The following is a 24,795-nucleotide window of genomic DNA, read 5'->3' as shown; positions in this document are numbered from 1 at the left end:
GTAAGGAAATTTGTGTATGGTAGATTATTTCTTTGTTGTAACAATGCTTCTTGGCAATAAATCTTATACCGTTGGAAAGCCTGTTTATTTCCCTTTTAAATGGTGCCACATTTGTAAGGAACATGCATTTGTGAGATGAGCAGCAGAGCCGAGTATGTGGGTTGCGCCCATGAAAAATCTGCCAAATCTTCTCTGCCAGTGCCAAACAGCTTATTCTGCCATTGACTCTTGTTCGGTGTTGTTTGGTGGATTGGATGATTGAAGTCTGAAGAAACAAGACATATTGGCAATTTAACAATTTATTCATTTAATAAACAGGAGCCTCAGTAGCGTGTGGAAGAACCATACACAGCCACAACAGCCTGGCACCTCCTCCTCATGCTGGTCACCAGCCTGGTCACACACTGTTGTGGGATGGCATCCCATTCTTCAACCAGCATTTGTCGCAAGTCAGCCAATGTGGTTGTGTTGGTCACTCTGGCACGAACAGCACGCCCAAGCTGATCCCACAAGTGTTCAATGGGGTTGAGGTCAGGACTGCTGGCAGGCCATTCCATCCTCTCCACTCCCAAATTCTGGAGGTAGTCTCCGAGAAACCCTGCTCTGTGGGGGCGAGCATTGTCATCTTGGAGGATAGAGTTCGGTCCCAGACTGTGGAGATATGGGATTGCCACTGGTTGCAGAATCTCATCTCGATATCTCTCTGCATTGAGATTGCCTCCAATGATGACAAGCCTCGTTTTTCCAGTGAGGGAGATGCCGCCCCACACCATCACACTGCCTCCACCAAAAGATGTTACTCTATCGGTGCAGCAATCAGCATAGCGTTCTCCGCGTCTTCTCCACACTTTGACCCTATGATCCAACTGCCATAGGCAGAATCTGGACTCATCGCTGAACATAACGTTCCTCCACATGTTCAGGTTCCAGTGCACGTGTTGCCGACACCAGCGCAAACGGGCCTGACGGTGAAGGGCAGTCATGGCAGGCCTCCTGGCAGCCCTATGAGACCGGAGATCGGCTGCGTGCAGTCTGTTCCGAATTGTCTGGGCAGAGAGCCGTCGGCCATATCGTCCTGCAAACCTTGACTGCAAATCTGTAGAAGACAGCCTACGGTTCCTAAGTGCTGACAGGGTGAGGAAACGGTCTTCTTCGGGTGTCGTCTTCTTGGGACGCCCACTTCGCGGCCTGTCTCTGACATCCCCCGTTATATGGAACTTGGCCTTCACTTTGGAGATGGTATTAGGGCTCACTTCAAATAATGCCGCAACTTGGTTTTGCGGAACACCAGCTTGAAGTCGCCCTATCGCATGGTCCCTATCCAGATCAGTCAAACGTGGCATGCCGATTCTTGGAGCAGACACCTACTGACCACTGTAGGAGGGCCCATGCTCACAGATGCTGCCAATCAGGTGCCAATCAGGCACCTGATTGTCAGCACCTGGGGGTACCAGAAGCTCAAAACAAGAGTCAATAGCAACAGCAGAATAAGCTGTTTGGCATTGGCAGAGAAGATTTGGCAAATTTTTCATGGGCGCAACCCATATACTCAGCTCTGCTGGTCATCCCACAAATGCATGTTCCTTACAAATGTGGCACCATTTAAAAGGGAAATAAACAGGTTGTCCAACGGTATAAAATTTATTGCCAAGAAGCATTGTTACAACAAAGAAATAATCTACCAAACACAAATTTCCTTACTTTTTGTGCTATGTTTATATGTTTATATATATATATATATATATATATATATATATATATATATATATATATCAGACTGTGTTCAGTTACTGAACTCTTGGGAATACCACCGCATACATTAGTTACTCCAATCCAATTCTGCAAATGCATTGTAGAAAGCATTTTATCGGGATGCATCACAGCATGGTTTGGGATAGGTTCTTGATTAGTAAGGGTGTCAAAGGTTACGGAGAGAAAGCAGGAGAATGAGGTTGTGAGGGAAAGATAGATCAGCCATGATTGAATGGCGGAGCAGATTCGAGTGGGGTCGAATGGCCTCATTCTGCTCCTTTGTCTTATGAACTCGAGGCCGTAGTCCCAGTGATATATTGACCATCAAAATGAATTGGAGCATAATGTTAATGTGCAATGTGCCCGAAACACAGATTTCCTGCACAAATGAAACCTTACCTTAATCAACACAATAACTCTGCCACAATGCATGAAACTAGATATCAACAATATATAGCAATTTTACGTGTAAATGAAGCATAATCATTCAGCTTGGGTAGTTTAGTAAAAAGTAAAGAAAATCACCACTATTATTCTCAGGTTATTTTTTAAAAAGAACATGTATTAACTTTGCAAAGAAGATGTTGTTGAAATTCTAATCTAAAGTTCAAATGTACAAAATTCTCAGAATAAGAGGAAACTGTTTATATTGTTTTAATGGAATATAACTGTAAATTTAGAATATACACAAATATTTCCTTCTGGACATTAAGAAGCCGTTGTATTTAATATAATTTTGTTTTATCCAAAAACAATGAAATTAGTCTGAGTGTGTCAATAAACTGTTATCAGTTCAATAAATTCAAGAAATAGTCAATAACATTTTTTTTACTTACCTGTTGCACATATCTATCTGTCGTTTTCCACATGTAATAGTATTCTATGATGCTTGTGAGTGACTTCCATGGAAGCTATTAAAAAGATATTGACCATTACACCAAGCTACAAATAAGTGCAGAATTTATTCTAATCTAAATGTCTTTAAACATCAGCCAAATTTTCAAAGTGAAGAATAAACACATTGAAAGCAGTCAAATGTGAATGGAATGTTGGGTAAAATTTGATTTACGGTTCACAAGGTTGACTTAACTTTAAACACAAATAATCTAAAGTATTCTACATGCTAGCATTGGACAAGACATCAGGTGGGTGCATAAAAATGGAAATCAAGAATTTAGCTCTGCAAAATACTTTGAGAGCAATCACATGAAGATTGTCTACCACAGTATAATATTATCGGGAGACAGAAAGATAAAGAGTTACCAAAGACTGGTGATGGGCATTAAGGATGTTATGAATACGTTGGCGAGAAGTAATGTTCCAGCAAGCAAGGTCTCAGGTGGCAAGCATCTCATTGCAAAATGATGATGTCTTCAAGGACTCTTGAAGCAAGAAAAACAGCTTTGGTAACAACTGGAGAGAAAGGATTCCACGTGTGCTTTGTGTGGGTGATGGTGACAACACTTGCCGATAATGTTGGTCTAAGAGTGTCCGATAACAGATTACCCCAGGACACTGCAGCCCATAATCTTGTCCATAGTCAATGGTATCATTATGTACGCCTCTGATGTGGAAATTATATCAAAGGTGCCTGGTCAAGTTTTCAAAGTGATAGGAAACTAGCAATGATCATTATCATCTTCCCTACTACATCAAATACATCAATTTTCAAATTTATGATGGTGAAAAGAGAGCATTATGGAATTGAATTTTATAGCCACATTCAGTACTTTGAAGAGGGTGCACCCAAAGAGCAAGGAAATTACTTAAAGTGGAAATGTGAAGATGGCCTGAGATTCAGTGACAGAAATCTCAAGAGACAAGACTGTTTAATTGTCATGTGGACCAGCCAGCAACAGAACTGTAGAATTCCTACTTGCTGCAACTTTACACGCTCATTAACACAATAACGCCCAACATATAATAATCAATAATGGTAATAGAGTAACTAAATTAAGTTTGTAGTGCAACCACAAATCGCAGTGCATAGAAGATCATAGTTGTTGAGCTAGTGGTTAATGAAGTGCGCTATTCAAGAGCCTGATGGTTGCTGTGAAGAAGCTGCTCTTGAAACTGGTGATCACAGTTCACAGGGTCCTGTACCTTCCCTATGGTAGCAGCGCCATATCAAATTTCTTCAGTCTTCTAAGGAAATATAAGGTGTTGATGAGCTTTCTTTGTGATTGCATCAATGTGCTGGATCCAGTACAGATCAGAGATACTCTCTCCCCCGCTGGTCAAAGCCCATCGATGGGCTTCATGGACCCCTGGCTTCCCCTTTCTGAAGTCTACAAGATTGGGAACATGGTCGTCATTCGGCCACCATTGAATCAGATTATCGATCTCCCTTCTTGTACTCTGACCTGTTACTCATCCAACAATGGTGGCAGAGCAATGAATTTAAAGATGTCTGCCTGAACAGTCATGGGTAGAGAGTGAGTTAACAGCCGAGAAGTGGTCCTGTGTTGATGGTAATTCAGGTGGAAATTTTGTTGCCTGTTCATACTGATTGTGGTCTTCCCCTGAGGAAGTTGTGGATCTGATTGCAAAGGTATACGCAGAGAGACGGTTCGCTGAGTTTGATGATATGTTTGGAGGGGACAATAGTGTTGAACGCCAAGCTGGTAGTCGATAATTAACAGCCTGATTTACATGTTCTTACTGTCCTAGAGCAGAATGAAGAGCCAGCGAGATCACATTCGCTGTAGATCTGTTGTGACAGGAGGCAAATCGTCGTGGTTACAGGTCCTTACTAAGGCAGGAGTTAATATGCAAAATAACCAACCACTCAAATAATTTAATCACCATGGAGATTAGTGCCACTGATTGATAGTCACCAGACATGTCACCTTACTCTTCTTTGGCAATGGCGTTACTGATGACCTTTTAAAGCAAGTGGGGACCTCAGACTTTAGCAGTAAAAAGTTGATCAGGTCAACAGAAACTCCACCCAGTGGGTCAGCGCAGATTTTAAGAATGCGGCCAGGTACAATAGACAATAGGTGCAGGAGTAGGCCATACGGCCCTTCGAGCCAGCACCACCATTCAATGTGATCATGGCTGATCATTCTCAATCAGTACCCCGTTCCTGCCTTCTCCCCATACCCCCTGACTCCGCTATCCTTAAGAGCTCTATCTAGCTCCCTCTTGAATGCATTCAGAGAATTGGCCTCCACTGCCTTCTGAGGCAGAGAATTCCACAGATTCACAACTCTGACTGAAAAAGTTTTTCCTCATCTCCGTTCTAAATGGCCTACCCCTTATTAAGAGAGTCCGCTCACTTTCCAAGGGTTCACCCTCATGAAGGACCCTTCAACATCAACTTTGGTGATTGGGATCACAGCATCCTCAAGGGGTGGGGGGGGGGGCTTGAGAAGGTACATCAATGTTCTCACTTTCGATGCGTACATAGAAAGCATCAAGCTCATCCAGGAGTGATGCATCCAAAAGCACTTTCTGGTAAGTGAAATTGGTTCACGCACATGTGGCTGGTTTATCAGTGTGGAAAGTAAACTTAAAATTGCAGAAAGCATCCACAGAAACGAAATCAATAGACAGAAGGTTAAAAGTTTAAAAGCCCAGATGGAAAGTTGAAAACCCATGATAAGGAACCAAGCACATTCCTTCTTTTCTCGCATCACTGATCCTGATCTCATTTCCTCCTCCTTCCAGTATGCTTCTTCCCCAAAATAATTTAGTTTATTTCCCCTTTTCTATTTTCCTCTGATTCCCATCTCCTTTACATCAGGAAATAGACAAAGTACTGGAGTAACTCAGCGGGTCAGGCAGCGTCCTTGGAAAAAAAGGATGAGTGACGTTTCAGGTTGGAACCCTTCTTCAGACTGAAAATGGAGAGAGGAGGGAATTAGTGGTAGGAAAAGGCCAGAACAAATCAGGGCCAGCAACAGATGACTAAGGAAGGGTGGAGCCACAATGGCCCATCGTTGGCTAGAGAAGAGGTGATATCAAAGCGATACAAGCTTTTTAACAGGTATGTATTGACCTCCAAAGACCATATCCACTTAATCATGCTAATTCTCTGCAGCCCAAAACATTGAAATAGACAATAGACAATTGACAATAGGTGCAGGAATAGGCCATTCGGCCCTTCGAGCTAGCACCGCCATTCAATGTGATCATGACTGATCATTCTCAATCAGTACCCCGTTCCTGCCTTCTCCACATACCCCCTGACTCCAATATCCTTAAGAGCTCTATCTAGTTCATGTTAATGTTCTAAATGTTCATGTTATCAGAGCAAATGTGTGAAAATAACTTAATTCCTGCAGTATTACACAATCTCTCTCAATGCATTAATGATACAAGAATAAGTAATTTAAGAAAAAATAATTCCGCTGCAGTGGAGGAGAGGCAGAGACACCATGGCTATGCTTGGCCAAGCCGACCCTTTGTCACACAAAAGGTGGTGGGTGTATGGAACAAGCTGCCAAAGGAGATAGTTGAGGCTGGGACTATCCCAACATTTAAGAAACAGTTAGACAGGTACATGGATAGGACAGGTTTGAAGGGATATGGACCAAATGCAGGCAGGTGGGACTAGAGTAGCTGGGGCATGTTGGCCAGTGTGGGCAAGTTGGGCAGAAGGGCCTGTTTCCACACTGTACCACTCTATGACTCTATGAGCCTGCAACACCACCAGGACAATGGGCCAGGTCAAGAACCCTGCACTTACAACAACTGGGACGTGAAAATGGCACCAAATCTGGCGACTCTGTATACTGTCTCAGTGTACTATTACTTATACACTTGTACTGTATCTGAGATGCTTATCTAAGATGTATCTAAGTACTTTGTACTGAACTGTATACAATAAAAATATTTCACTGTACCTCAGTACATGTGACAATAAAGTACCATTGAACCTTTGAAATAATCCTATGGTCTTACAAAGTCTTGTCGGATGTCATTGAAATCCTTGCCATACTTTTCCAATGCTTCTTCAAACAAGTTAGCTTCAGACACTGACCATTCTTCCATTTCATCTATGCAGAGAACAGGACCGCCCTGTGGTACTAAGATGCTGATTGCATGTGTCAAGTCATACTTGTGCTTGTGTAAAGTGTCCATTGCGTGGAACTGATGGAAGAAAATAAAATTAAAAATAGATACCAGAAGTGATACAAAGAAAGGGAAGACACAAATTTCCATTATGATGAAGCATTCAAAAACAAGACAGAATTATGTAATTATCCTGTCTGATCTCTCTTGACTAAATAAACAAAGTCACATTTCAAGTCAAGGGCAACTATCCCCTGGTAGATAAAGAATGATATTCAAGATAGCTGGAGTACGAAGCATAAGGTGAATTTATCCATGACAATCAAGAGGAGAATGAGGCACTGAAGTGAGCAAGCATTCGGAAAGTTGGAGAATGGAAAACAACAAAGGGCTACTGAACATGTTCATGTTTTACAACTACTAGTACTAAACAAATTAAAAACTAAAACTATAGGGGTGGCATGGGGGTGCAGCAGTAGAGTTACTGCCAACAGTGCCAGAGACCCGGGTTCAATCCTGACAATGGTTGCTGTCTGTACGGAGTTTGCACGTTCTCCCTGTGAACGCATGGGTGCTCCGGTTTCTTCCCACACTCCAAAAACTTGCAGGTTTGTAGGTTACTTTGGCTTCAGTAAAAATCATTAATTACCCAGTCTGTAGGAAAGTGCTAGTGTACGGGAACATTAGCTGGTGGGCATGGACTCAGTGGGCCGAAGGGCCAGTTTCCGCACTGTACGTCTAAGCTAAACTATAAGCAGTTCAGTGTTTTCATGCATATGAAAATTTTAATTTATTTCCTATTCAAATATTTGGTCCTTATAAATGCATGTTTTCTTTCTAAACCAGCAACAAGACCAAACATTCAGAGAGCAAGCAGGATTTCCTGTTGACAGACCCACTATATCATTACATTAAACCCAGAGGAGGCTATCTGCATTGAATTTGAAGAACTTTGTTTACCAGCTTGCTAGGCACATTAAAATGGGTGTACTTTGCATTTACCAGTTAAACCACTTTGTTTAGTATTCAGGGAATTGAGCAGATTTCAAACTTTGGACTTCTAAAACATGCTAACAAACAAACATAAATTTTCAAAGAGAGTGTTAAAATAACAATGTAGGGCAACCTAATTATATTGTACATTAATGATCTAATTTATGCCCTTTCTGGCCTTGATGCTGTTCCAAAGATTCTCAATGCAGGGTCAAATAATTGTATTTCACTTATCTATTAAGGTGACATGCAGTCTTCTAGCCTTGACATTTAATTTTAAGAACCAACCAGTAACCACCATTAACTGGGGAAGGGTTATGATGTGGCTTCCAGAGACGAGGGAAGAAAATATGTCGATACATGAGGTGGGACCGAAGGGTCAGAATACTCAAAATGGACAATATGGTCTATTCAAATGCATTATTTCTCTCAATGTATTCATGGGCTGCTGAAGTCTTCTCCACCTTCCTAGCATTTGCACTTCTCCATTCAGTTTAGACTATTCAGAAATATTTAATATTTTTGGTGTGCATTTTTTTAAACTTTTCTCATCAAGTCGTGTTTTGTCCTTTGTGCTTTAACCATTTTGGTCGCCCGCTCAAGAACTTTATGCCATTCGATTTATTTTCCTGCAGCTTTTAATTTTTATTCCTTCTCATTTTGAACAGTTTACCAGTGAGTTCCAGATCAGAAGAAAAATGTTTGAGCTGAAATACAAATGATTCATTTCTATTTCTTCATTGATGCTGCCAGACATACTGAAGATTTCCAGCTATTTTTGTTTTGATTTACCAAAAGGGTGACTAGCACATCGGAGCACTATGCAAAAGAAAATCTACTTAGGCTTAGATTGAGAATGCCAACATTCTTTTGGTTTGTAAAATAAAATGTACAAATATAGACAAAGTCCAAAGTTTAGCATGAAGTAAATTATAATTCATTCATTCAAATTAGACAGAAATGCCTCACATGATTAAGTTTACACTACTTAATAGTTATTTGAAAAACTTATAAATTATTTCTTCCCCATAACAAAAGTTTGAAAAAGATATATATTTTTTAACAAACTACCTCCTCTGGTGGCTCATTTCATGAGGCTCACCAGCCTCTGAATGAAACAGTTTGCCCCTCAGATTCATATTAAATCTTGCTCCTCATACCTCAAACCTATGTCCTCCGGTTCCTGATTCTTGATTCCCCCACCCTGGGTAAGAGACCCATGATCTTACGCAACATTTAAGTGTGTAAAAAGGTGAGGTTTTGGAGGTTTCCTCAAGGATCAAAGCTCAGCTTTCCATTCTTCATTAAATGCTGACATTCTGGCTACCACATCAATTCTCACAATTCTTTCCCCTATTTCTTACATAATGCTTTCTACAGATTTCAGCACATGCTCCCTTAAACTCTGGGATCAGCATTAAAATCCCAATTATGTTGGCTCCTGATACACAACTACTTCAAATTCCCAATCCATGCTCGAATCCCCCCCTCTGATATTATTGCCTCCAATTCTGCCCTCACCTACTTACCTCATCAGGCCGAGTAATCCCCAATAACTTTATGTTCCTTCAACAGTAGCCTCCAGTGCATATGTGGTAATTTTGTTCCCTACATAAACTTACTCATCTCTTACTTTTCCTCTGAATTGTAATATGTATGGTGTTTCCACTGACTGGATAGCATGCGACAAAACAGCTTTTCACTGTACCTCGCTCGGTACACTTGACAATAACCTAAATAGTCTATAAAACGAACTTCAGTTTTTAATTCACTAATCCTACTGTGCCATTCTTTTGTTTGCTGCTGCAACTGCACCTTTATGGTGAAATGTAATTGCATCTGCAGTGGCTGGACAGAGAAGATTCACTGCTGAGAAGAAACAACATGGTGATTACACCCCTATTACATTGCATTAGTTGAATTAATTAAGTGGTTTTACTTGAAGGTAGACACAAAATACTGGAGTAACTCAGCGGGACAGGCAGCATTGATAGAGAGAAGGAATGGGCGATGTTTTGGGTCGAGACCCTTCAGACTGGTCAGGGGAGTGGGTGGGCCAAAGATAGAATGTAGTCGGAGACAGTAAGACTGGTGGGAGAACTGGGAAGGGGGAGGGGATAGAGAGGGAAAGCAAGGACTATTTGAAGTTAGAGAAGTCAATGTTCATACCGCTGGGGTGTAAACTACCCAAGCGAAATATGAGGTGCTGATCCTGCAATTTGCTCTAAGCCTCACTGTGACAATGGAGGAGGCCCAGGACAGAAAAGTCAGATTGGGAATGGGAGGGGTTGACGTGCTGAGCAACCGGGAGATCAGGCAAGTTAAGATGGACTGAGCGGAGGTGTTCAGCGCAACAATCACCGAGCTTGCGCTTGGTCTCGCCGATGTAGAGAAATTGACACCTGGAACAGCGGATACAGTAGATGAGGTTGGAGGAGGTGCAAGTGAAGCTCTGCTTCACCTGGAAAAATTGTCTGTGTCCTTGGATGGAGTCGAGGGGGGTGGGGGGGGGGAGGTAAAGGGACAGGTGTTGCATCTCCTGCGGTTGCAGGAAAGTACCTGTGGAGGGGGTGGTTTGGGTGGGAAGGGACGAGTTGACATGGGAGTTTCGGAGGAAACGGTCTCTGTGGAAAGCAGAAAGGGGTGGAGATGGGAAGATGTGGCCAGTAGTGGGATCACGTTGGAGGTGGAGAAAATGTTGGAGGATTATATGCTGTATGCGACACCTGATGGGGTGGAAGGTGAGGACAAGGGGCTCTCTGCCCTTGTTACGAATGGGGTATACTTTGTGCCTTGGTTAATAATTCAACATGATTAAACCTAGAGTGTAAACAAGTTATACGAAACTAAAGGTAGAACAAATGCCCAAGTATTCCAAACTACCAAACAATATATTCTTGCTACATATCTGCAATGACAATTTTTTTTTTAAAGCATCACTATTCCAAACAGGAGTCAACGTAAAAGGGCTTCTTTAATATTCATCAATTTGCAGGAAACAATTGTTGCTCCTTCATTAATTCAGCAATATCTATCCAATGTATTCAATTTTGTTTTTTCAATCAATGCACTTTTATAATTGGACACAAAGTGCTGCAGTAACTCAGCGGGTCAGGCAGCATCACTAGTCCATATGTTTAGATGCTGCCTTACCTGCTGAGCTACTCGAGCATTTTGTTTCTTTTTTGTAAACCAGCATCTGCAGTTCCTCGTTTCTACACTTTCATAAAGGGTCAGATTAACTTTTTTAAATCCCTCCTCTTCACAGGCCTGATGAGACGACTAATATTTTCATAATTCCAGTTGGTCTTATTTTCATCAATAAAGCAGCACCATCACCCAGCATTGGACCACAGCAAGGCTAAAGACAACAAAAATAAAAATGAACAAATCCACAATTGTCCTGCACTCATTAGTTAGTGCATGTTCTTAGGTAATACAAACAACTGCAGTTCAATTTCTAATAAAGTCTCAAGAAAAAAAAGATTATGGCAAGATGTGAATGCAACAGGGTTATGGTAGTGGGTGACTTTAACTTCTCCTATTTTGACTGGGTCTTTCTAAGTGTAAGAGGCTTACTGTAGATAGGGTGGAATTTGGTAGATGTATCCATGAGGGTTTCTTGACTAGAGGAAGGACCATACTGGCCCTTGCATTAGGAAACCAGTCTGGACAGATGACTGGCATTTCAGCGGGACTAGTGATCACGTCCATATGCTTTAAGAGAGTTATGAATAAGAATAAGTCCAGAACTTTGAGGAAATTAGTAAATAGGGGGAGGGTAAATTACATCATTATTAGGCTGCAACGAGGGAAAGTAAAATGGGAGCAGCCGTTATCAAGCAAGTTCAAAACTGACTCACGGAAGTCATTTAAAGGACAATTGGTCAGAGTTCAGGACCGGTATGTTTCCTGTAAGGAGAAAGGACAACCATAGCAACTTTAGATGATGAGAGATTATAAACGGTTAATAAGAAAAAGGAAACATTTGCAACGGTTCAGAAGATGAAATCAGGTGGGGTTTTTGAGAGATGCAAAGGAAGTAGGAAAAGAAACTCAAGCAGGGAATAAGGGGGGAGAAGAAGGAGTCATGAAATGTCATTGGCAAATCGGATTAAAGATATTATCACAACGTTTAAGAAACACTTAGAAAGGATAGGTTTAAAGGGATATGGGCCAAACGCAGGCAGGTAGGACTAGTGTGGAGTCATAGAGCCATAGAGTAATAACAGTGTGGAAATAGGCCCTTAGGCCCAACTTGACCACACCGGCCAACATCCCAGCTACACTAGTCCCATCTGCATGTGCTTGGTCCATATCCCTCCAAACTTGTCCTATCCATGTACCTGTCTAACAGTTGCTTAAATGTTGGGATAGTCCCAAGCCTCAACTACCTCCTCTGGCAGCTTGTTCCATATACCCAACACTCTTTGTGTGAAAAAGTTATCCCTCACATTTCTATTAAATCTTTTCACCTTCACCTTGAACCTATGTCCTCTGGTCCTCGATTCCCCTACTCTGGGCAAGAAATTCTGTGCATCTACCCGATCTATTCCTCTCATGATTTTATACACTTCTATAAGATCACCCCTCATTCTCCTGTGCTCCAAGGAATAGAGGCCCAGCCTACTCAACCTCTCCTTAAAGCTCAGACCCTCTAGTCCTGGCAACATCTTCGTAAATCTTCTCTGAACTCATCCAAGATTGACTTTATCTTTCCTAGAACATGGTCTAAACTGATCAAAATACTCTAAATGCAGCCTCACCAACATCTTTTACAACTGCAACATGACCTTCCAACTTCTATACTCAATACTCTGATGAAGGCCAATGTGCCAAAAGCCTTTTTGACCACCTTATCTACCGGCGACTCGACCTTCAAGGAACCATGCACCCGCACTCCTAGATCCCTCTGCTCTTTGTAGATGGGATATATTAGACCGTGCGGGCAAGTTGAGCCAAAGGGTCTGTTTTCATGATTCTATATCAAAAGATTATCTCTAAAGCCTCTTACACTCCAACAAAATCTGCAACTCTAGATCATTTGAGGTACCACAGCATTTAGATTAAGTCAAGTTGAGTTTATTGTCAAATTACAGTGAGGAGAGGGGGGGGGGGGGGGGGGGAGAACAAAGGGAGACCTGTGGTATACGGTTTATACTTTGTAACTTTGTCAGCGCCCTTAAGTGGCGACTATTTGCATACCTTGGCTATGCAAGAAACAATTTCACTGTGACTCGTCATATGTGACAATAAAGTATTCCATTCAATTCAAATTCAGGTACAATGAGATGATAAAAGATCCAAGCTAGCAGCATATTTCAATCTTTGTAAATCAACTCCCTTTGTATATAAACATGCTTTTTTTAAAGTCCCAAATATTTATCTAACCAAGCGTTCCACTCAGCTCTAAGTGGGTTACTGATATCACATCCCCATATCAATTCTTAAGATATTTACATAGACCAGGGAAAGGGATGCATAGCCAAACGCCAAATTTATAATGGCAATATACCCCTAAATGTGTACGAGGAGAACTGGTGTGATCTCACTGGGAAGATGCCAGCCATTTAATGCCTTTTAAATTAAATGTGATCAGCAAATGAAAATGGGCAGAGAAGAATGACCTTTCAACTAATCAAGCAATTCTATCATTGCATTAGACCATGGCTGATTGGCTCATCAACTTCATTTTCCACATCATGAAAGCAAACGATCAATTTCTATCGTCAGCTTTGAACTTGCTCGATAACAGCTGTTCCAATTTCCATCTTGAAAATGTGGATTGGTTTCACAATCAAGAGGAATTTAAACAAGCGCAGTTCAGATTTCTACTGTTTATTGGATGGAGAAAAAAGTTTCTTGATTTCGTTCCAGCTGCCAAAACTAAACAAAATGCAGTTTTCATCCAGATTTCTTCCTGTTGCTATATGCTCTGGACAATTGTGAACTAATTTTAATGTTAAAATGCTTGATTTCCTCTGGCAATGTGTAGTGCCATAAGCCAGGTATGTATGTATGCACGCAAGCCTTACAGCATGACGACATGAGTGATAAATTAATTTTCCTGGCAAGACCACCAGCATATTCAAGAACGAGTCTCATCCCATTCATGCCCTCTTCTCCCCTCTCCCCTCAGACAAGAGGTACAGAAGTGTGAAAACATACACCTCCAAATTTAGGGACAGTTTCTTCCCAGTTGTTATGAGGCAAATGAATCATCTTATCAACAATTAATGAGTGAACTATCTTTAATCAGACATTACTGGACTTTATCTTGCACTAAACGTTATTCCCTTTATCATGTGAATGGCTGTGGGTGGCTCAATTGTAATCATGTATATTCTTTCTGCTGACTGGTTAGCACGCAACAACAGCTTTTCACTGTACCTCGGTATTCGTGACAATAAACTTAATTAAGCTGTTACACATTGTCTAGCAAATGGAAAACAATGAACTTACCAGAGTAATGTCCCTTGAAGCAGCTGCTGCACTCATGTGTAAACTGGGCTGTTTGACAGAACTGCTACAATCCAAAGCTCTAGCAAACGTACCCACAGCGCTGTTACGGAAAAGAGAGAAGGGAAATAATCAAGAAGTTTTCATTATTTATATATGTAAGGACTTATTATTAGTAGGTAAACAGGAAAGATTTTATTTGGCATCTGAGGCATCAAACATAGAGCATTCAATTTGAGTAGGATTTCAATAGAGAAATATACCAGTCTGACCTCCACCTGACTTTCCTCATTAAAAATCCATCAATTTATCTCTACTCCATGCTCCCTCATACAATTGGACATCCTCCCTTTAAATGTATCCATACTATTGACTTGAACTATTCCCTGAGGTTGGCATCAATGTAAGATAATGAATAATTTCCAGACCTCCTTTATGTTCCCTGCCACACAGTTGAGACAAACTAAAAATAATAAATTCAAGGAGCCAGAATACATGCACTCTAATTGTGTCGTCCAATTTGATTGCAGGCCAGATTTATTTTTTAATCTAAATTATGGAGAAAAAAAAAAGCAAAAGATCCCTGGCTCTTCTGACTAATTTCATTATAACGGGAACCTGTAAAATAAACTGAAAAACAATGTTCCCTATCAGCTTTTATGTTGCTGTGCTGAAAAATAAGACGGGCCAATTTATTGATATTTAAGATTTAATTCCTCACAACTATGAAGTGCCTTTACAACATTTTTTGTTTGGATGGCTAGATGGTACACAAAATCAGAGAAATGCTTTGGCGTAGGTCATTTGGCCCATCAAGTCTATGTGTGTAAACCCATTGATCCTATCTTTAAGTTGTTTCTTTGCAGCCTTGTAAAACATTCCCAAGTGCTTATCCAACTTTTTTTTTCAAGAAACTAATTGATTCTGTTTCTGCTTTTCCCTCCACTTATATATTTTATCCTAAATGTTGAACTTGAATTTCTGATCCTTGAAACATTTATTAACCCTATCTGTCATGATCTAGTACAGTTCTATCAAACCGCATCTCAAGACACTTTGCTCCAAGCAGAAGAACCCTAGCCTTTCCAATCCAACCTTACCACTGAAATCTCTCATACTGGAATGCCTGCCTGGAGCTCCTCTCCAGAATTTTCACACCAGTTCTAAATTGTGGTGCCCAAAATTGGACTCGTACTTTAGTTTGACTGAAGAGTGCTTTGCACAAGCTTAACATGCCATCTGTATTTGTACTCTGATATCTCACTTTTACTTGCAAGTGCAGGTGCAATTATAACTTTTCACTGCATTTTCAACCAATTTTACAATAGTTCGAAATGGAGTCTTTTTTAAATTGAGATACTTATAATTCTTAAAGCACCATCTAGTGCAATGGTAGTTTGAACATACTTATTGTATCTCAAATGGGGAGAAATTAGACTCAACTGCCTTCAAATTTGATTGAGGTGGAATGGGTTGGTTGGAGGTTTGAAGGAATAGGAAGGAAAGATAGTGAAGATTAGAGCTTGCAATTTTGGTTGCTGGCTGTTGGTGTCCTGGTTGAAGATGACTTTCCTCCACATTTTATTGGGCCACACTCTCAGAAAGCTCAGAACCACACAGTGGAAATTTACAGCTTGTTGAATAACATCCTTGGTGAACATTTCTACCTGTCAAATTCACTATCATCTTCAAATTTACCTCAAGATATCTCAAGGGCCCGAGATTTTGTCAGGCTCTTGCAACATAGGGCCCACATGTAAGATTTTTATCAAGTTCATTGGGTCACCTCTGTCTACATTAAGATATTAGTCGGATTAAGCAGTTGCTGAGCTTTGTGGCTTTGGAAGACTTCCCAGTTTGCAGTGCATGATCAATACAGTGCATCATCAAAACAGTAAATTCACTTACTGTGAGATGCAAGAGTTTTCATAAATCCTCTGTAATTTCTCACTGATCATGGCGAGTCAAATAAACACCTTTTCTATTATCTAAAAGAAGCGTTGATGGAGCAGCTTACTTCTTAATAAGGCCACCAATGCAAGATGCATCTGTGTTTTGGAATTTGAATTTCAGGGTATATTCAATTATCCATCACGTATGAACTCCCCATTTAAACTCTTTCTTAATTTCATGACGTATGCTACCTCTGATTACAGAAACAAAAGTACATGTTAGGAAGTGCACATCCACACTGCTTGCACACCATGGTTTAAAGAAATGACGAGCCTCTGCAGCAGACGCCTCCCAGCGAGCCTCAGAGTAGCCGAGGCAGGAACCCCCGCAGGCCAGAGCCCGCGGCCGGCAGAGTCTATGGCAGAGGTCAGTGCCCCGCGGCTGACAGAGCACATGGCTGACGGAGCCGGGGTCGACGGAGCCCGCTGCTGGGTGCTGGGTCGGCACCACGGAGGTAACCCAGCAGCAATAGTGAGAGGTAGATGCGGCGGTCGATGAGGGTGCCAACCGATGGACAAGGACGGACCATGTGGAGAGAGGACTTCGCTGCCGAGGGAAGGAACAAAGGAGGACCCAGCGTGGGGGGTCCGCTGCGAGGGAGGGGCAAGAACAATGGACAATGGGGACCCGGCATTGGGGGGCCGCCGTGGGGAGAGGGGGTGGGGAGGGCGAGAACAAAGGGGGACCTGTGGTATACGGTTTATACTTTGTAACTTTGTCAGCGCCCTTAAGTGGCAACTATTTGCATACCTTGGCTATGCAAGAAACAATTTCACTGTGACTCGTCATGTGACAATAAATATTCCATTCAATTCAAATCAGCCAGCCAAGATCAAGGTCAAAAGTAAAAATAACTTTAAATTGAATGAACTATTTATGCAAGGCATGCTTTGCTTCTTCTCACAAACTTGCCTTCTACTTGTAGTCCATTGCATTATCATTTAGCCTACAAGTTAAGGCCTTTATCATTCAAAGGTCCCTCTAATATTCTGCAAACCCCATATCTAGGCACATGTTTTATAAAAAACATTAAGCTTTCTCTTACCTTCCTTCCTACAGCTAAGTATATTCTTTATGTTGAGCATCATGTTCACTTCTGATACAGCAAAACATTAACAGGTGATATGGAATAATTTCTCAGTTTAAAATAACTTTTACGTTACAGAAGAAAACCAGATGCTGTGTAAAATATGTTCGGCTAATTTTGAATGTTATTATTTAAATCTGTTAACTTGTTTCAAATTGTACCTGCTTCCACTAGAAAGATAAAAGTGTCTGCCATTGTATTTATTAATCTTATGTATCCCAAGATTTGAAACAATGCCAGAAATCAATGTTGTAAGCATAGCCAACTGTAGAGGGCAGTATTAGCACCATCAACATTCACAGTTTGATATGTGCATATACGAGTTCAGATTTAATTGCACGAGTTCACATTCTGGTGAACTTCACAATTAAACCTTTTAAATCAAAGAAATCAAAACAATTTGACTATAATTCTGGTTGCCAATTCTGTAGTGGTTTTCTACAGGTTAGCTTGCGTCAAACATTCACAATTTGATATGTGCATTTAAAAGTTCAGATTTAATTGCATGTTAATTTACTGGTGAACTTTTTCGATAACTCGTTGTCAATTCTGTAGTGGTTTTTTACAGAACTGCTCGTATTAAAAACTTTGCTTTTAAAGAAGTCCTACGTTTGCACACATTTCTTTATCTATTTTTCCTCTTCGCTACATACTTTCCTTACTTATAAGACATAACTTCTACGATTTCTTGCACTTTTGCCTCCCTTTCAAACATCTGCAGAATTCTCATTTGTTCTTTTTTTTAACAATTTGAGTCTCTGACCCTTACCTTTTTCTGAAACAGATTAAGTAAGAAAATGGGAGGCAACATTTAGAGAATAAGAGCATTGAAAGGCTGCTGGATAAAAGTGCCTGACTGAGTCAAAGTCAGGATGAAATTTGCACCATGATGCGAGGTGGTGAGTGACAGGTATTTGTTTGGAGGGGGGCGGGGGAGGGGGGAGTTTTGTTTAGTTTAGAAATACAGTGTGGAAACAGGCCCTTCTGCCCACCGAGATCGCGCACACTATCCTACACACTAAGGACAACTTACAATCTTTACCAAAGTCAATTAACCTACAAACCTGTACGTCTTTGGAATGTGGGAGGAAACCGAAGCACCTGGGGGAAACCCACACGTGATAGAGAGAACATACAAACTCCATATAGACAGCACCCGTAGTCTGGATCAAACCCGGGTCTCTGGCGCTGTAAGATGACAACTCTAACGCTGCACCACCATGCTGCCCCTGCCTCTTGGTGAGAAAGGAAAGGAGCTGGGTCTGAAACTGGTGTAATCAATTGGCTGGATGTTGAAGCATGAATCCTTTGAATATTTGACAGGATTGAGGTCAGGGATATCTTGCACATGCAAATAAACCCCAAGGATGGGAAAGATTAGATCAAATCGATGAAGCAACCAAACTATCACTCAAAGGAATTGAACCAAAGTGAAGTGAAGTCAGTAAAATACTTCATGCAGAAGAGTGAACAGATAAGCATAGTTTTCCAGCTCCTTTGTCAGCAGCTCTCAATCACAACCATGACGACTGTCATCCCATTATAACCAATAACCAATTTCCCAAAAACTCTTGTCCCCTGCCAAGTGTTCATTTGTCTCCACCCAAGTTCCTAATTGTACTGCATTGGGACCATGTGTATATGTAACCATTTGAATCCATCACGAGCACCAAGTTAAATCCATTTACGTGAAAGTGGTGGTAAATTGCTCCTTCTCCTGGAAAGACTATTTCTGTTCCTGTAAAGATGGATAGGGTAAGTATTCTCCTGTCGTTGCGTGGGAAAGTGACAGAGAATAGTTGACAGGGAAGGAAGAGAGTAAAGCGGACAGGAGATATGAGGGGTAGCGAAAACTCATTGAAGGTGGTGAAAATTATAAAGGACGATTGAATGAATGAGAGGTCGGAATGGTGGAGAGCGATATCAAGGGGAACCTTGTCCTTACTCTGGTTATGAAGAGATGAGGTGACAGCAGAAATGCAGGAAATAGAATAGAGGCAGTAGACAGCTCTGTTGACAGAGGTACAGGAAAAGTCACAGGTTAAGCAGAAAGAAAGGCATCTCAAAAATGCTGGTAAGGAAAGTCTTGTCACCGGAACAGATACAATGGAGACAGAGACTGGAGGCCATGGTGGGAAGATCTCCCGAGGAAACAAAGTCAGAGACTGTGCAGGAAGGAATTGTAGATGCCGATTTATACCAAAGATAGACACCACTTACTCGAGTAACAGCGGGTCATGCAGCATCTCTGGGGAAAAGGAAAAGGTATCATTTTGACCCTTCTTCCTGCAGTCAGAGGTCAGAGGCTGTCAGGGAGACAGTGTCTTGATGATCAGTGGTGGCCTCGTGGTCTATTGGGAGATATGAGCAGGTGTCTGGGAGCAGAGACACTACCTCATGCAAGGGTGATTTAGGTGCCTTGATGGCAAAAGAGAGGCCATTTTGCCGAACCACTACATCACCTACTTATCAGCAGATTTGATGAAAATATTGGAATCGGTCCTTAAGAATGGAGAGGTGCAGGTTCAAAGTGGGATAAATTAGAGTAAGGAAGGCGGGGGAAAAAATCAGCTGGTCAGTAATGCAAGTGTAGATGTAGGAAAGGTAGCAGGTTAGAAGGGAAGTCTAAGGAATTCTGGAGACGGGAGAAAGCTTTCAGTGTTTAGGAGATTCCTGTCCAAAGAAATGAGCAGAATGATGAAGGTGCTGGAAGAGGAGCTAAAGGTCCTATCAGGCTCACAATTCATTAAAATGAGGACATAGGGAGATTAAGGAGGCCATCACAGTGGAGCAGTGGTAGAATTGCTGCCTCACAGCACCAGAGACCTGCGATTGATTGGAACTACGGGCGCTGTTTGTACGGAGTTTGTAAATGTTCTCCCTGCGACCGTGTGGGTTTTCTCCGGGTGCTCCAGTTTCCTCCCACACTCCAAAGACATGCTGGTTTCTAGGTTTATTGGCCTCTGTAAAATCACCCCTAGTGTGTACTGCACAGGTGATCATTGGTCGGAGCAGCCTTGTTAGGCCGAAGGGCCTGTTTCCACACTGTACCTCAAAACTAAACTAAATTACGTTGAGGCCTCTGCTCAGGACACATTGTTTAGAATCAGGGAGATGTAGATAGGAAAGGGGTCACGAAAACATGCCAGGGGATCAGATTTGGAAGGGAGATGGGATCAGAAGACAGTGAAGTGGGAGAATAATAGAATTTACGTGTTGCAATTTGATATCTTTCATACTTAAAAGATAGCAGGTCTATTTCTAGCACAGAGACACAGCTAGCATATCTGCTGCAGTTCCAGTGACTTGGACATAATCCTGACTTCCAGTATTGTCTGTGTGGAGTTTACGTGTTCTCTCTGTGGTCATGTGCGCAAATGCTCTGGTTTCCTCAAAGTGCTTTGGTATCCTCCCATACCCCAAATGCATGTGGATCAGTAGGCTAATATGCACTTGTAAGGTGGCCCTGAATGTGTTGGTGAGTGGGGGAAAATCTAATGGGGACTTGGGGAGAATAAATCACTATGAATGGAATTAGGTGCATGCATTTAATGGGCCACAGAGCCTGTTTCTGGACTTTGTTTAATTTGACAAGAAATATTAGTTATCACAATATCTTTGCAAACCATATGGATACAGCATTAATTTCTCTTTCCAAGAGAATAATACAGCAATCCATTGAAATTAATGTTCTGTCCTCTGAGTGAACCATTTAATGCAAGCTATAAAGTGCCTGATAGAAAATGCTTCAGACATTCAGGAACAAAAAAATCCTCATAGAAACATAGAAAATAGGTGCAGAGGAGGCCATTTGGCCCTTCGAGCCAGCACCACCATTCATTGTGATCATGGCTGATCATCCATAATCAGTAACCTGTGCCTGCCTTCTCCCCATATCCCTTGATTCCACTAGCCCCTAGAGCTCTATCCAACTCTCTTTTAAATTCATCCAGTGAATTAGCCTCCACTGCCCTCTGTGGCAGAGAATTACACAAATTTACAATTCTCTGGGTGAAAAAGTTTCTTCTCACCTCAATTTTAAATGGCCTCCCGTATATTTTTAGACTGTGGCCCCTGGTTCTGGACTCCCCTAACATTGGGAACATTTTTCCTGCATCTAGCTTGCCAGTCCTTTTATAATTGTATATGTCTCTGTAAGATCCCCTGTCATCCTAAACTCCTGTGCATACAAGCCCAGTCTTTCCAATCTTTCCTCATATGACAGTCCCTCCATCCCAGGGATTAACCTCGTGAATCTACGATGCACTGCCTCAATAGCAAGGATGTCCTTCCTCAAATTAGGAGACCAAAACTGCACACAATACTCCAGATGTGGTCTCACCAGGACCTTATACAACTGTAGAAGGACCTCCTTGCTCCTATACTCAAATCCTCTCAACATGAAGGCCAACATGCCAATAGCTTTCTTCACTGCCTGCTGTACCTGCACGCTTACTTTCAGGGACTGGTGCACAACACCAAGGTCTCGTTGCACTTCCCATTTACCTAATCTAACACCATTGACATAATAATCTGCCTCCTTGTTTTTGCCGTCAAAGTGGATAACCTCACATTTATCTACATTATACTGCATCTGTCATGCATCTGCCCACTCAATCAACCTGTCCAAGTTACCCTGCAACCTCCTAACATCCTCTTCGCAGTTCACACTGCCACCCAGCTTTGTTTCACCCGAAAACTTGCTTGTGTTACTTCTAATTCCATCATCAAAATTATTAACATATATTGTAAATAGTTGCGGCCCCAACACCGAGCCTTGTGGCATTCCACTCGCCACTGCCTGGCATTCTGAAAAGGACCTGTTTATTCTTACTCTGCTTCCTGTCTGCAAACCAATTCTCTATCCATGTCAATACCCTCCCCCAATATCATGTGCTCTAATTTTGCTCACCAACCTCCCATGTGGGACCTTAAAGGCTTTCTGAAAGTCTAGATACACTATATTCACTGACTCTCCTTCATCCATTTTACTTTTAACATCCTCAAAAAGTTCCAGAAGATTAGTCAAGCAGGATTTCTCCTTCATAAATCCATGCTGACTTGGACCAATCCTTTTACTGCTAACCAAATGTGCCGTTATGACTTCTTTAATAATTGACTCCAGCATCTTCCCCACCATCGATGTCAGGCTAACTGGTTTATAATTCCCTGTTTTTTCTCTCGCTCCTTTCTTGAAAAGAGGGATAATATTAGCTACCCTCCAATCCACAGGAACTGATCCTGAATCTAAGGAACATTGGAAAATGATCACCAATGCGTCCACGATTTCTAGAGCCACCTCCTTGAGTACCCTGGGATGCAGACCATTAGGCCCTGGGGATTTATTAGCCTTCAGTGCCATCAGTCTACCCAATACTATTTCTCGCCTAATGCAAATTTATTTCAGTTCCTCTGTCTCCCTAAATCCTGTCCTCTAATACATCTGGGAGATTGTTTGTGTCTTCCTTAGTGAAGACAGATCCGAAGTACCTGTTCAACTCTTCCGCCATTTCCTTGTTACGCATAATAATTTCACCCGTTTCTGCCTTCAAGGGACTAACATTTGTCTTTACTAATCTTTTTCTTTTAACATACCTAAAGAAGCTTTTACTGTCCTTTATATTCTTGGCTAACTTCGCTTCGTACCTCATCTTTTCAGCCCGTATGGCCCTTTTTGCTACCTTCCGTTGTCCTTTGAAAGTTGCCCAATCCTCTGGCTTCCTGCTAGTCTTTGCTATGTTATACATCTTTTTTTTTTTGTTTTATTCCATCTAACTTCCTTTGTCAGCCACAGTTGCCTCTTACTACCCTTAGAATCTTTCTTCCTCTTTGGAATGAAATGATCCTGCATCTTCTGGATTATGCCCAGAAATTCCTGCCATTGCTGTTCCACCATCATTCCTGCTAGGATCCTTTTCCATTCGACCTTGGCCAGCTCCTCTTTCATGCCTTCATAGTCCCCTTTGTCAAGTGCAACACTGACATTCCTGGTTTAACCTTCTCCCTCTCAAATTGCAGATTAAAACTAATCATATTATGGCCACTACCTCCAAGCAGTTCCTTTACCTTGAGTTCCCTTATTAAATCTGGTTCAATGGACAACACTAAATCAAGAATTGCCTTCCTACTGATAGGCTCTAGTGCAAGCTGCTCTAAGAATCCATCTTAGAGGCACTCTACAAACTCCTTTTCTTGGTCCAGAACCAACCTGATTTCCCCAGTCTACCTGCATATTGAAATCCCCCATAACCACAATGACATTACCTTTGTTACATGCCAATTTTAACTCCTGCTGCAACTTACACCCTATATCCAGGTTTGGGGATCTGTAGATAACTCCCATTAGTGTCTTCTCACCTTTAAAATTCCTCAACTATCCACAGTGACTCTACATCGTCAGTCCCTATGTCACCCCTCACAAGAAACTGAATTTTAACCCTCACCAACAGAGCTACCCCACCTCCTCTGCCCACCTGCCTGTCTTTTCTATAGGATGTATAACCCTGAATATTCAGTTCCCAGTCCTGATCCTTCTGCAGCCACTTCTCAGTAATCCCCACAATGTCACATCTACCAATCTCTAACTGAGTCTCAAGCTCATCCACTTTACTTCTTATACTTTGAGCATTCATTCTAGTACTTTTAATCCTTTGCTCATCTCACCTTTCACATCAATTCCTATTATACATGGCCATACTCTCCTACTCCTTCATGAGCTTTAGGTCCTGTTAATTCTGGGGTCTTTCTTAATTTTTCCTATACTCTCTTTCCCATTAACTCCATCCTTGTCTATCCCATTTGAAACACCCTGTCCCCCGTCCCCCCTCACCCCCACAATTTGAGTTGAATCCACCCATGTAGCAGTGGCAAACCTGACTACTGAAAAACAAAATATACAAATCATCAGTCTCCTATGTTGTCCCTCAAGAAGTAAAACTAAGGTTTCAGGTGAATAAGCTTTAAAGAGTTAAAAGGTTATTTGTATTCATTGTTTTCTTAAGGGCCTGTCCCACCTAGGCGATTTTCTAGGCGACTGCCGGCGACTGTCAAAGTCGTAGCAGATCGCCAAAATTTTCTTTTACCCTACGACAATGACCACGACAATGCCGAGTCAGGTCGATACAAGTTACTTTTTTTGTGAAACTAGCACCTGGCTAAGCGATTACACCGTCTTCGGAAATATTGCAAAATTCCCACGCTTATCTCCGGCGTCCTAATTTTCACTAAAATTACTGACAAGTCTGTAATTACTTGAGTTTTGAAATATAACATCTTGCCCGGGTTACTTGAAAACCAAGCTTCACAGTAACAAGGCATAAACTGGATTGACTTCCAGTTTACTAATAGCAGTATTAAGAAATTTGATTTTTAAAGTGGTTAAATGGATTTTTGTGTGGAGTGTGGGCATTCTTTGAAAATGTACGGGAGATGCATATCTGGTTTCTGGGGTGCCTATCTGGGTTGGGAGCCTACTTTAAAAGTAATCGCTGATGGCCATAAACATTGCAAAATTCCCATGCTTACCTGACCGT

At 41.6% G+C, this 24,795-nt stretch overlaps 1 protein-coding gene across 7 annotated transcripts in view; it reads right to left on the bottom strand.

The window, feature by feature from the left end:
- mta3 (metastasis associated 1 family, member 3) overlaps positions 1 to 24,795 on the bottom strand; it is a 168,492-nt gene that overhangs the window by 76,686 nt on the left and 67,011 nt on the right. For all 7 annotated transcript variants that reach the window (XM_078404982.1, XM_078404976.1, XM_078404978.1 and 4 more), the window contains 3 exons: positions 14,227 to 14,326; positions 6,661 to 6,849; positions 2,589 to 2,663 (listed from right to left, as the gene is read on the bottom strand). In XM_078404982.1, the coding sequence (XP_078261108.1) occupies positions 2,589 to 2,663; positions 6,661 to 6,849; positions 14,227 to 14,326 (364 nt within the window). The remainder of the gene's footprint in view (positions 1 to 2,588; positions 2,664 to 6,660; positions 6,850 to 14,226; positions 14,327 to 24,795) is intronic.

This window comes from Rhinoraja longicauda, chromosome 9, assembly GCF_053455715.1.
Source record: "Rhinoraja longicauda isolate Sanriku21f chromosome 9, sRhiLon1.1, whole genome shotgun sequence".
NCBI lineage: Eukaryota > Metazoa > Chordata > Chondrichthyes > Rajiformes > Arhynchobatidae > Rhinoraja > Rhinoraja longicauda.
Note: the sequence above shows the minus strand (reverse complement) of the source record. Positions and strands in the feature narration are given on the sequence as shown.